Raw genomic sequence first — 14,623 nt, 5'->3', positions numbered from 1 at the left:
TCTTCAGTTTCCTCCAACCTCCTAAAAACATGCCAGTCGGTGGACTGGCCAAGATTAATTGCCCCTAGGTGTGAATGTGTGTGAATGTTTGTGAGCATAGTGTCCTACAATGGACTGGTGTCCCATCCGGCCACGCCTGTGACAGATAATAATGTAGTGATGGTGTAGAACTCACATTGTCTTCCGCGGGCAGTCAAGATGAGTATTTTGTAACAGAATCCTCTAACAATGCACTTTGACCATGGTGTTTAAGTAAGTAGGTGCTGTAATCTATGTAAGCATGTGTTATATGGAAATAACTCCCTGAAAAGTAATGGAATTGTAGTGCTTGCTTGTACAGGCCACTGCTTCATGAATTTCTCTCTACCAGCCACTTTTCTTTTTTTCACCCTCTCTGGTTGTGTCTGGAAAGCGGTAGATGAAAGCAGTAGAGGGGAGAGAGGCTGAATAAATCGATATGAGCCTTTCAGTACATGCCTCTCTGTTCTCCCTACTGACTCCTGCTATTTAAGAATGTCTTTCAGGATCTCTGCTCTCTGCTCGGGCTCTTTCAATTAATGTTCCATTCAGCTCTCCAGCCATTACAGGTCCATTAGAGCTCATCGAGGCCTGAGAGACCTAACCGCTTCTGCAACGCACTTTATCTTAAGATAACATGCCAGGCGGCTCTGTTCAACAACAAACAGTGAAATCCATTTTTAGGGAATCAACAGTTGTTGTTGTTGTTGTTGTTGTTTTTTCCTAATTACATTTTGTATTCTCCCTCACCCCCTATTCCCTTTCTGTGTAGCTCCTTGTTGGTGAAGAAACAGAAATCACAAGCAAAGCACTGAGCACAGACGATATGGACACCCCTCCAGACAAGCTGGTATACAACATTGAGGCAACCACGAGTGGAATCATTGCTCTGAAAGAGTCACCTGATTTCAGTATTGAAATATTCACCCAAGCTCAGATCAACAACGGCGAGGTCATTTTCATCCATAAAGGTAGTCCATTATAAATGTCCTCGTGCTTGCTTGGACAAACAGACACAGTTAATAAAGTCTTGAGGACTGTACAGCTGAACAAGCGTTTTTTATGATAACCTATAGGAGGTTAAGTTTTTTTTTTAATCAAAGTCGTTGAATTTGAATTTAATGTTTGTTATGATCGTTATCGTGGGCAATGGTTATTTTCAGCAAGGATTATGGTCTGCTTAATGCTGGAGATAAAATGAACACCATGGTGTTGTAATAAAAAAAAAAAAAGTAATAGTCCATAACTGGCAGAAGAACATTTTGTAATATCAAAATGATGAGATTATACAGACACTAAGTGACAAGTTAACCCTGTAAAGCCTGACACATGGAATAATCGACAGAAAAATCTGATTTTTTTTTTTTTTTTTAAATTGCATTGTTTTTTGACAAATTATGAGGGGGGTGGAGTTGAAAAAATAATTTGCATATATGTTTTTCTTTTTTGTACGTCAGGTATTTAGTATCATTTACTAAACACAACGTGCTATGTTTTTGAAACCAAACTGTTTTTTTCCCTTCCACTTAGATGCTCTGAAGCATTTCTGTTAGTTTAACGCTTTTTTTAATTCCTCCAGGAACAACCCTTTTACTTTGATTTGTGGTAGTCAAAATAAAACTGTTTCATTCAAGGACTGTTCAATATTAATGAGAACTTTGATTCAATTAAGCAAGCCCAGTTCTTATGAACTGTCCATTAAAGTGAATCGAACATCCTATTAGACCAACACAATGTTGTCCAGTGGAATATAAAACCTTCAAACGGCACCACATGAAATTCTAGCCTGGACATAAATGACTTCACATTTTGTTCCTGCCATTTTCAAGGATTTAGATCACAATAAGCACGTAAAACTATTTATATAACTGTATATAATAATGTAGCCAAACATTACTGCCGCACAGCCTCTCTCTGCTCACAGTCCTTGGATTGGGTTATGGTGAATCAAGAGGTTTCCCATTCAGAAAGTCCTCATCCTATTAGCTAAATGCTATCTTGTAGATAAAAGTTCATCAGTGAGTTAGGAGAAAGAAGTTTGTCCTAGAAGGTGTCCAAGAATAGCAGCTAGCTGTTTAGGAAACATTGCTAGTTAGTTTGAAAACAATAATAAATTTTTATATTAGGTATTACCTTTTATACATTCCAGGTCAGTTTACATCACACACAAAAATTCTGTGCAATAAACTCTAGAACGCTGTTTATGTGCAGTCAGGTATGAAGGTCATGGGACAATGTAAGGCCATGTTCTTTAGCATGAGAGCATAATGGGTGCGTATGCGGCACTGTGGAACATGCTTATAGCGTTCAGTAATTTCTTGATCCTGGTCAGGGTCAATGTGGTGTAAATGACTCACTTTGTTTATATTTTAAGAAACAGAGACAGCTAAGGTGCAAACAAAAAGAACTGCATGAGCAGATGGGATTGGTGAGGAGTGTCTGTGAGAGGGGGAGGGAGTGGGATAAAAAAAAAAAAAAACAGTTCCACGCACACCTCTGCTGCAGCCGCAAGTCCACATGGAGTCTGCTGCAAGCAGATTAGCTCTGGTCCCACAGCAGTCTGTTCACATCTGGCCACCTCATCTCCCAGTGCCATGGTGTGTTTGTACTTGCTTTCTGCTCTGCTACACAAACCAAACAACAGTAAGCTGTCTATCGAGCTAAAAAAAACAGAGTAGTGAACAAAACACAGCTGCTTATATGGATTCATATCTGGCAGCTACATATTGGCTATTACAAGTTATCTGACTGTTATTTTATAGCTAGGTAAAACAACAACCATAACAATTACCTATGTCCACTACGTGATATTTTCATTTATTAATTAACATTTGCATTATAATGACGTTATAGTATTATAAGGTAGCAGGAATGGGCTACTCCATCCTATGAGCGCTAATATGTACTTTAGCTTATTTAATCTGGCCATTCAGCTACTTCATATATGAGAAGCAGAATTAGGGCTGTGTTTCCATTGACATTATCTTCCTGGAACCTATTCACTATGGAAAAACATACCACAGCACTGTTAAATTCTTGAATCAGAAGGTGAGAAGGCCAGACGGTGTTGATTAATCATTAATTTAAATTAATTTTAGTAGTACGTGATGGAAGTCCAAGGATATTTTTGTATTATTGTGTTTATTCTAATACATTCTAATTTCTAAAGTAACAATTCATACCATTTACGGAAGGAGTCTTGGGTGTCGGCGCTTTGTAACTGCAGTAAAATTTCCACCATAGGAAAGTCTTCAGGAAAGAGGACTTTGCACTTTTTGGTTGTGTTTGTTGTCTTATTAAATGTAAGAGAGAAAAAAGAGAAGCTGGTCAAGGAAGGAATTGTTTATAGCTGCTATAACATAAATGTTAACAGCAATCAACTCATGGATGTTCCATGACAGTAACTGTAACCGTAGCCAAAATTTTATGGACGCCTGACCGTCACACTGGTATGTGCTTGTTGAATATCCCATTCTTTGCTGCTATAATAACCTCCACTCTTCTGGGAAGGCTTTCCACTAGATTTTGGAGCGTGCCTGTGTGGATTTGTGCTCATTCAGCCACAAGAGCATTAATGAGATCAGGCGTTAATGTTGGTGTTCCAATCCATCCCAAACGTGTTCAGTGGGGTTGAGGTTAGGGCTCCACTTGATTTCTTCCACTCCAACTTTGACAAACCATGTCTTCATGAAGCTCATTTTGTGCACGGGGCATTGGACCTCTTAGTTCCAGTGAAGGGAAATTGTAATGCTACAGCGTACAGACATTCTATACAACTGTGTGTTTCAGCAGTGTGCGGAAGAACCATATATGGGTGTGATGGTCAGGTGTCCATATACCTTTGATCATATAGTGAATAAACAGATAAAGAACACAATGTGTCGTTCTTTAATCAATTATATATTGACAAATCGCTGTGGAATATAAAGTATAAAACACTTTGCAGTTAAAGGAAAATAATCCACGACGGGGTGGTGTGATGTGGCCTTACTGTGTTTCATTCTGTTCTTATATAGAGCTTCTTATAATAGACTTCTTATACAGACTCAGATAGTTGTTCAGTTAGGATACTACAGATATAATCATATGTACATGAAAAATACTTATCAAGTAGTTATGCCAAGCATTCAAGTTTGTCTAACAGAAGCTGTTTCTTCCATTAGGATCTGAATCTGGTGGTTTCAGTTTCACAGTGACAGATGGAGACCACACATCTCCGCTCCACCGCTTCATCGTTACTGTCCGGCAGCTGACAATCTCCATGGAAGTACAGGGCAAGCTACTGGTCTTTCCTGGTACGTTGCCTCTGGGTAATTCTATCTCTAAACCCAACCCCAAAAAGGCATGACAGAGACTTCCCCAGAGAGGAACATAAACCCTGTCTAAGCTTTGGGCCTGTAGGCTATACTGAGGCAGAAGATGTGAGAACACTGTGTGAGCATCTCATTCCCTTTCAATGGCCTGTATATGTTTCATACACACATGCCTCCAGGCAAATATGGACCTGCAGTGTTAGAAAAAAGTAAGTTTGATCTTGGTGTATAACAGCAACAGCCCTATAATCTGGTTTACTTTAGTAAATATATGTGTCACTAACTCTAGAAGATTATGGCTGTGCATTTTACCAAAGTAAATGAAATATATACCGCTGATAGTGAGTGGGAGCTAGTAGCTAGTTATGAAGGCAAAAGGCAGGTATACAAATTATTAGAGAATCTTTACTTCCCATTCATTTTCATTTATTTCACTATTAGTCGTCCTGTGGGTTTTTACTGTCATTCCTCTATATACAGTAGCTTGTATACATTGGAACAAAATGTAATTTCTCCAGGACCACGGTGCAACACATGACAATACGGTAGTACACAATATAATAATAGTGCACACAAGACTATATAACATGCAAATACACAACAGTGTGAGGTGAGTGCAGGACAATAAATACACAGAACAATGAACACACGGGATAATAGATACAAAATAGATACACAAATGTGCAGGCTATTGTAGCGATGAACTGTAAAACTACTTTGTAGTGTCGCAGCAAAAATGTAGCAGCAACAATGGCAACCAAACGAGTCTCATAAATAATAAAGTGTCTGATGCAGAATTAATGTCTTAACATCAGCACAAAATGTCTTGTTTTTATTAATTACATTTCTTTTCCTTCAAATGTACAGTGCTGTGAAAAATTATTTAATTTCTTCTGGTTTTGTGTTTCAGAAATTTAAACAAAATCTAAGATAAAAACACCTTAGTAAATACAAAATACAGTTTTTAAATGATAATGTTATTTATCGATGGAAAAAAAAGTTATCCAATACCAAATGGGCCTGTGTGAAAATGTATTTGCCCCCGTAGTTACTAATTCCTCAAATCTATGAAACTGCATTGATAATGGGGTTCAGCTGGACTAGACGTAACCAGGCCTGATTACTGCAGACCCTGTTCAATCAAATCTACACTTACATAGAACTTTTTCAACAGCATGAAGTTGGTTAAAAGGTCTTACGGAGTAACACACTATGGCAAAATTGAAAGAAATTGCAGAAATGATGAGGAAGAAGGTGATTGAAATACATCAGTCTGTGAAGGGTTACAAAGCTATTTCAAAGGCTCTGGGACTCCAAAGGACCACAGTGAGGGCCATTATCTCTAAATGGAAAAACTCGGCACAGTAGTGAACCTTCCCAGAGGTGGCTGACCTTCCAAAATTCCTCCAAGAGCACAGCGACTACTCATCCAGGAAGTTACAAAAGACCCAAGAGCTCTTGCATCAATAAAGGTCACTGTGGTGAGAGTGGTGAGGAGAAAACCACTGCTAACCCAGAAGAACATTAAGGCTCATCTGAATTTTGCTAAAACACACCTTGATGATCCTCAAACCTTTTGGGAGAATATTCTGTGGACTGATGGACTGATTTTAATTTTAAGGGGGCAATTAGTTTTTCACATGCGTGATAGGTGTTGGATAATTTTTTTGCTTCAATAAAAAATTACACAAAAACTGTATTGTGTGTTTACTGAGGTTGCCTTTGTTTCAAGTTGTATTTTATTTGAAGATCTAAAACTATTTAGTATGAGATACACACGAAAACAGAAGAAATCAGGATGGGGCAAATACTTTTTCACTGTAATGTACATGGATTAGTATTTGTACATTAATGAATGAATTCATGTATCTGTCTTGCTGTTGTCTCAGGCTCCAGGCAAGTGATCAATAGTGATATCCTGCGAGCAGTGACCAGTGAGGATGGAGATGAGATCAACTATTCTCTCGTGAGGCCTCCACGTCTAGGACGACTCATTAAGCCCAACCAAAGTGGACAATTTGAGGAAATCAGCCACTTTACACAAACCGAGGTGACTGTGTCTCACATTTGCAAGGCTGTTTTAGTGTGTTTAAATTAGTTATGTCTGCAAATCTATGGCTTGCTAAAATGTTTAGTGGCCGGAGTTCAGCTGAGGACATAATGATCTCAGAGTTTCAAAGAACAGCCCTTCAATCCGGCTCAAAATACTCCTGCTATAATTCTGTTCATAAAAATACCACTTTAACCATGTAGTTGACAGACTGAGCAAAATGTTTACTGACATGCTGGTTTTTATTTTTACTTCTTCACAATAAACAACATATGTTAAGTGTTGAGTATATATGTTAAATGTTAAGTATAAGTCATTAGCAATGGCAACATGAACTGAATACTGATTAAAAGACCTCAAAACAGTTTATAGTATATAGTAGATCTGCAAAGTATCTAACACAGGTTTCTGAACTAATATTATATATTACATTGAAATGATAAAGGCAGTACAGTGGTGACTGTGTGATGTGATTTGAAGTAAGAAGTCAGATATAATGACAGTATATGTGCTCAACTAAATTGATTAGTAAATTAATGAAACGAGGTGGCGGTAGTATGGTGGTGCACCGGGTAGTATTGCCACCTCACGGCGCCAGTGTTCTACCAATGTTCTCATGGGGTTCCTCCCACTTCCCAAATACCAAATACATCTCGGTAGGTGGACTGGTGACTCCCCTATTTCTCCTAGGTATGAATGTGTCCATGTACATGGCTCCCTCCAACAGAGTGGTGTCCCATTCAGGGTGTTTTTCTTACTTCATGCCCAGTGTTCTGAGTTACTAAAGATCAATCAATGATTAGATCAGAAGCTTTCAACTTTTCGTTTCCTATTCTTTCATAGACTATTTAACATTTCTACATTTGGATCCTACATGAGCTGTTTTAAAAATCAGTTTGACATTAAACCTAATCTTGAAGTACATTGTGCTCTCAGTGAGGATTCTTCACCGATAATCCTGATTTATCTACTACTGTGATTTACATTTTATCATGTCATAACAAAACATGCAATGAGGATGAATTCCAGGACAATAGGAAGTAAACTTCTGATTGGTTATCCAGTTGTTATCCGTTTGTCAGAGTTATTCATTTCTTTCTTCATTAATTCATTAGCTGGATGCTGGCGCCGTGTATTATGAACACCAGATGCCATCAGAATCCTTCTGGGTAGTAGAAGATGCTGTAGAACTTGAGCTCTCATCACCGCCAGCAGCAAAGCTCCAACACATTCTCCCTGTTACAGTGTCATACTACGCCACACATCGCAATGTGTCTTCACAGCTGTGGAAGAACAAAGGTACCACGCTACATCTGTTAAATTCATTTCTAAACACCTTACCTCCTGGTGTTCTGTATATTAATGATGTTTTGCTTTGTACTTAAACTTCAGGTATGTCAGTGGTGCAGGGGCAATCTAAGGTTTTTGATGTCTCCATTCTGGATGCTTCCAACCTGTTAGGCAGTGTATCACAAGAAAAGCGGGTAGGCCAGGACATAGTTTTTGAGGTACAGCAGTTCCCTATACATGGCCAACTTACTCTTGGAGGTGATGATCTTCCCCAAGATGCACCCTATTTCCTGCAAGATGACATCAATAAAGGGAAGTTGGAGTACTACCATGATGACTCAGGAGCATCTTCAGACATATTCTCTTTCCGTGTGTGGCTGAACCCTAAGGGTCACCGGCCTAAGGCTGTATCTCCTCCAGCCGTGGTGCTGGAGGAGAACTTTCTTATCTCAATCAGACGTAGGGACTCCAGCCCCCCAGAGCTAGTCAGTCTGGACCTACTGCTGGAGGCTGTGCAAGGATCTACTACTGTACTGTCCAAGCAGCACCTCAATACTATAGACCAAGACAGTACACCAGATGAGGTCAGATTCACCATCATAAAGAGCCCCACTAATGGGCACATCATCTACAAGGATACCGGGGACAGGATCATGCAGTTCAGCCAAGAGGAGGTAAACATGGACCAGGTGGCATTTGTGAGCGATGGTAGCTTGTCTGATGGTTTTATGGAGTTCACTGTTTCTGATGGGAAACACCAGTCAGAACCACACATGATGCACATCGGCATCCTGGCTAAGAAACTTGTGCTTAATAAGGTACAGGAGATCCAAGTAAAGCAGGGAGATGATGAGACTCCTATCACAGAGGCCATGTTGAAAGCATCCACAGGAGGGCCAGTAGAGGAAGAAGTGCTATATAAAATTACAAATGTTCCCAAGTACGCCGTAGTGATGGTGGACAGGCAACCTACCTCTGCCTTTACCCAAAAACAGATTAGGGAAGGGAGAGTGAGTGTTCGTTTCATTAAGTCCACTTCTTCAAATGACATTTTCTCCTTTGTAGCCCGCAGCAGAGCAGCTAACATTTCCTCCAGCCTCAACATAACAGTAAAACCCTTAGTAAACGTGGCCAAGGACCCCTTACTCCCACGAGGCACTATAGTTCTGGTGGACAGAAAGCTGTTAGATGCCACCTTACTTGCCAACAAGACCAAAACTACACCAACCTTCAGCTTGACCCAGCAGCCAAAGGGAGCAAGGTTCATAAGAAGAGGAGGATCTGCAGATGGCCAGCCTGTGGAATCCTTCACCCAGAGAGATCTAGATGAGGGACGAGTGGCTCTTGAAGTCCTGAACTCCACTGGGGATCCAAAGGGCAAAGGTCACGATCAGGATGAAGCTCGCTTCCTCCTCAAGGCACATGGAGTACCTCCAGCAGAGTGCATTCTTTCCTTCCAGACAGTGCCTTATGACCCGACAAGAATCTATGGTGCTACAGTACTTAAGCTCCCCCCATCTGTGCCCAACTCTGACACAAGTAAAGCAGACCAGCCTCATGTCAGATGGCGTGAGGATGGGAACTGGCCATATGAAGCAGGTGCCACCACACCCTCTACCACCTCTCATAAATCTCCTGTTTCTAGACGGAACTCACTGTGGGCCATCCTTATCCCCATATTAGTTATCCTCCTTCTACTACTCGTAGCTGGTCTGCTAGCATATTACCTGGTGCGTCGCAACAAAACAGGAAAGCACAATGTGCAGAATGCTGCCACCAAGCCAAAAAATGGAGAGGTGGCTCAGGAAACTTTCAGAAAAACTGATCCAGCAAATAACATCCCTATGTCCAATATGGAGTCTAAAGATGCAGATCCTGAATTACTGCAGCACTGTCGGACAACAAACCCAGCCCTGAAAAAGAACCAGTACTGGGTATGAGAGGGGAAGATTACGACTCTGTTCCATCATGCTGTATTGATGTTTAGTGCATAATGACAGATTCGCACATAGGAATTAGACTCTTTTTTTTGTGGACGCTTTCTCAAGTCATTCCTAACAGTATTATGACGATCTTCTCTTATACTAGTGATTGACAAAAATCATTTTGGCAAATAATTAAACTTTTGCTACACAGGTAGATGTTAACCTGCTAGGCATTACTGCCTGTTGCACCTCATCCGATGCCCAGTTGTCATGCAATCAGTGCATGTAAACACTTCTCACATGAGTCTGCTTCTGTTTTACACTGATGAAGGACCAAATCTTATGAGGACTGGTTTATGCACCTTTTCACTGTTAGAAATAGATTCTAATAAAAGTCTACAGTTCTCATAGAAACACCCAGTAGCTTCAGATTGGGCCCAGACATGTTTACATGGTTGTATATTAATTAGTCAGGTAAACATCAGGTTCTTTGCCAAAACATTGTACAGTGTACATTACAGCAATGAAGATATTTTGATTAAGTTTTTTTTGTTTGTTTTTTTAAGATTCAAAAAATTCATAAAATTTAGGCTGAAATTAATGTTTAATATTTAAATAGGCCTTTTGGACATGAACATTACTTAACATGTTTGAATTCTTTGTTGTATTTTGAAAGTAAATAATTTGCAAGTTTGTTCATATTAATAATGATGCATGAAAATTTCCCCCCAATATATAATTTCTTTAAAAATCCATTTGTTTTTACTCAAATGAATTGACATTTTTTTTACTGTAAAAACGACTCATCAAAATATGTTTAAGTGGGTATATATTTGTTTTTGATAACGTATAAAAGAGGATATATGAATTGCTTAAAATTGAATTAAGGCGGAGGTTTTTGTTTTTGTTTTTTGTTTTTTGGTTGTTGTTGTTGTTTTTTTTTGCCTAAAATATCATTTTTTAATTCAGCTATCTGTAGCACATTGTGCCGTAAATCCCTCAGTGCTTTGGTGATGTAGCTGAAACAACTGAGATTTTATACATACATCCACTGGACTGATTTAAGGCACTGAAGAAAAATTTCTCTATAAGTATATAAGTGTATGTTGCTGAAGCCAAAAGGAAGTGACTCAGCAGTGGCTGTGTTGACATCTACTATTGGCTTATCTATCTATTTATCTATTGGCTGATACAACTTGTGGTTGCGGTCATTATTCTGAACTGATGGCTCTATTTTCCATTGATATAAGTTCATTCGAAAACGAATTTTCAGAGAAGCTGTAATTATATATTTACTCACAGGAAAATATGGGCTGATGAGCAATTCTCTTGTATTGTATTTCAATTGTGTGGAAAAGGTGTTTTTGTCATTTTAACATTTCCAGTCATATTATTCCAAGGTCCTAACAAAGTTTTGCCTATGTTTATTCTTTGCTTGGAGAGTTCCACTCACTTTCTATATGTTGTAGTATATACCACTTCCATATATAGTTTATAGAGTGATCTGCTATAAAAGTAAGAGTAGAGATCTTTGTTTCGCCCAGTGGACATGCGTTACTCTAGCCTACTCCGTAACTTGGTAGTGAAATTGTCCATGGACTACACATTCCCTAGCTGATGTAGGTTTTTCAGCTTCATACGTTAATGAGATACATGTTGAAAATAATGAGATAAACACATACATGAAGAATCAGATTTACCACATTTTAGGTCTTCCTTGTTAGGGTTGGGGAACGAAGTTCAATTTATTCCTTGTTATTTTCTGTTGTGTATTTGGTTCATCAGTGTTTTCCTACATTGAACTGTACATTTTAAATTCCATGTAGACACTTGGGTGTGGAAAGCAATGCCATTGAGTTAAGCTGACTTTTAAATCAATATTTAGGTCATATTTAGCAGTATTTAAGATTTCTAGTCTGTATCCTGCAATATTTCTTTTCTCTGAGAGTAGAAATAAGTAGTGATTGTCCAAGTACACTACGTTATCTTTAAAAGATTGTTCAAATTATTGCCAGCGTGTGTTCATGTAGCTAACATTAAGCAAATGATCCTGGAGCCCTGGTATAGCTATTAAGAAATAGTTATAGTTATCGGTTAAGAAATATTAGAGATCATTTAATTAGAGAATGAAATATTACTCAGGTTTTAGGTTTATATTATTTTCATCATGATCTATCAAGAATATATTGCAAGCAGTGATGAATTTCTATTTTTACAGTTCTTTTTTTTTTTTTTTTATGTTTGTCTTCTTTGTAAATATTTAGGAGTTTTTCTTTCTTTTCCAGCCTGGATAAACATGCAAAATTCTGTGTTGTGCTCATGTACCTAGTTTTTTTTTTTTTTTTTTTAACTCAAGTAGTTCTTCTTATTTATTTTTCTCATCTAGGCTTTCTATACCTTGTCAATATTGCTCAACAAATGAAATAAAATAAAATAAAAATAAATAAATTTTAAAAAAGGAATGTATTTCAGATTGTATGCTAATTATTACCATTTCCATTAGTAACACGTAGTGAACAGCAGGTGGCGCAGGGATACATGTGAAATTTTTTAGTCATGAAACAAGTAGTCATCCGTCAGCTTTTAACAAGCCTCTGAGCTGCAGTCATTCTTTCCTACAGACGGCATTTTCTCTTGCTGCACATTTCAGCATTTTGACAAGTTTTTCTGCTGAAGCGAAACCATATAAGCCAACTGGCAACTCAAAGTGCCACAGTCTAGTCTCCATTTAAAAAAAAAAAAAAAAAAAAATCACACTTAGACCAAAAAATGTACTTTCTAGCAGAGACTAAAGCCTACATCCAACTTACTTTCTCCCTGCATATATTAATGTTGAACAATTTTAAACACTTACATTACATTACATTTATGGCACTTGGCAGATACTATTACAAAGAGCGACTTACATTTATCTCATCTTTATACACCTGAGCAGTTGACAGTTAAGGGCCTTGCTCAAGGGCCCAGCAGTGGCAGCTTGGTGGGATTTGAACTCTTGACTTTCCGATCCGTGCCACATCCAAGTCCAATGTCCTAACCACTAAGCTTTTGAACCTTCTCTCCATTGACTGATGCACTGTTATCACCATCACAGTTGTAACCGTGAAACATTTAACATGGCCGCTTACATAGGGTTGGGGTTTTTCTTAACTTTTGCACTAAATGTTATATATGATTTTTTAATTTTTTATTTTTTTCCAATTTCATTGCATTTAAGAAGTTGGACGAAAATGTAATGGATTTAGAATCCCCCCCGCCCCCTTTTATTTTTACTCTTTGACAGACAGGTAATTGCAACAAATAAACTAACAGTATGTAAATTATGCATGTAAATTATGATGTAGCTACAGAATCCATAAGCGAAGCTATACGGTACGCTTTTCTGTACGCGGTTGTTCCTGGTTTTTGTTCAAAGTATTGAGTTTACACTGCTAATCATACCAGAGAGCCCGTTGTGTTTGTGCAAGGATTTACTGTTTCAGACAGTTTTAGCATCTGAAATGAGCCCATGCAGTTAAGCTTTGAAGTTGGCTGACAGCATCCAGACATGAAACTGCATCTAGACTGGAGACTTATATAAGATAAGTACGTTTTATTGTGTGTCATTTTTGTGTGATACTATTTTTTATTTTTTTTTTATTTATTTTTTTTTACAAAGTGTTGCCATGCTAAAGTCATAATCATTCATAAACTGGCAAAAAAAAAAAAAAGTCAAAACAAATATTTAATTTAGTCACTTAAACTTTCTACCAGTAAATGACTCTAAGGCATACCAAGGGATTTCCTCAAAATATAGAAAACAGATGGATAACATAACATGTTCATAAAGAATGTTGCGTCACGGTAGTTCCTCAGACAGTTGTCAAGTGTTAAATGTGGCCTATAGCACTGGAACATATGACGCTGAACTTCAGGACACACTTAAGAGTCTTTAGACTGTGGGTTAGAGAGGCTAGATATAACCCATGGAGCTCTGCAGGAGGAATCGGGGTGCATCAGGGTCAGGGCCTGTGTTCACTCAGAAAAGGAATAAAGACTCATTCTTTCACTGACCACAGCAAACAGCAGATATTCCACAGCCGTTCCTTGGGCTCGAAGATCTCACAGATACAGCCAGCACTGTTATGCTAACAGTGACAGCATCAGCTGCCCTGTGACCAGGAAGTTAGACAAATCATTGTGAGTGTGTGTGTGTTTTTGTGTGTGTGTGTGTGTGTGTGTGTGTGTGTGTGTGGCCGGCCCTTGGCTACTGTGACACATTGTACTGGGACTGCGCTGGGGGGAGGAAAAAAAATCCCCATTTTCACCAGTCTAACCACTGACTCACTTGTTGATGATGTCTTGTGCTCCTTCAGAGAAAACAAAGAGCAATTAACGGATGATATACGACTCCCAGTAAACATACATCATTTAGTTTTGAATTTGTGGTAGAACGCAAATATGTTGAATATAAACCGGTCGCTTTTTCTTAGCTCAGAACGAGCAGAGAGCTTCAAGAGCGGCTTGTGTTTGTGTAAATGGAGCTCAGCTGTACCTTGCAGCGCTGTTTTATACATCCTGTATTTCCGCTCCTGGAGAAAATCTCCCTGAAACGCTAAAAGTAGGTTAGCTACTACTACCGTCGTGACGTTTGCCTCTGAAAAGGGATAACCTGATTTTAAATTCACTTCCCTCACTAGTGTGAACACAGTTTTGGAAGCAATGTGAGGTTATAGTGGGAAGGGTCATCACTTCTTTCTGAGCTACACTGAGTACTGCATGTGTAGTCCCAGACTGGAACACCAGAGCAGCAGGACAGCTCACTGAGAGCCCATGTGGATGTTTGTGGCCGTTTTTTCACCTGAGCAACACGAAGATCAGGCTGTTATTTCAGGACACCAGTTCTGGAGAGACTCTTAAGGCCTTCATACTTCAAGTAGAGACAATATTGGAGTGGCTTCCATTAACAATACGACATAACTGCGGAGCAAACAGACATCATGCAGCGGTTTCGCTCACCATGTCAAGACCAAGCCTGTGATCAGTCA

The 14,623-nt window shown here is 38.8% G+C and overlaps 1 protein-coding gene across 1 annotated transcript in view; it reads left to right on the top strand.

Annotated features, from left to right (window-relative positions):
- Positions 1–12,062, top strand: part of cspg4 (chondroitin sulfate proteoglycan 4) — a 48,856-nt gene extending 36,794 nt beyond the window's left edge. Inside the window, exons 6-10 of the mRNA XM_017486149.3 lie at positions 791–989; positions 4,182–4,313; positions 6,221–6,381; positions 7,497–7,680; positions 7,774–12,062. Of these exons, the coding sequence (XP_017341638.1) occupies positions 791–989; positions 4,182–4,313; positions 6,221–6,381; positions 7,497–7,680; positions 7,774–9,611 (2,514 nt within the window). The 3' untranslated portion in view covers positions 9,612–12,062. The remainder of the gene's footprint in view (positions 1–790; positions 990–4,181; positions 4,314–6,220; positions 6,382–7,496; positions 7,681–7,773) is intronic.
- Positions 12,063–14,623: the final 2,561 nt, after the last annotated feature.

Source organism: Ictalurus punctatus, chromosome 14, assembly GCF_001660625.3.
Source record: "Ictalurus punctatus breed USDA103 chromosome 14, Coco_2.0, whole genome shotgun sequence".
Classification (NCBI taxonomy): domain Eukaryota; kingdom Metazoa; phylum Chordata; class Actinopteri; order Siluriformes; family Ictaluridae; genus Ictalurus; species Ictalurus punctatus.
This window is presented reverse-complemented; position numbering and strand designations above follow the sequence as displayed.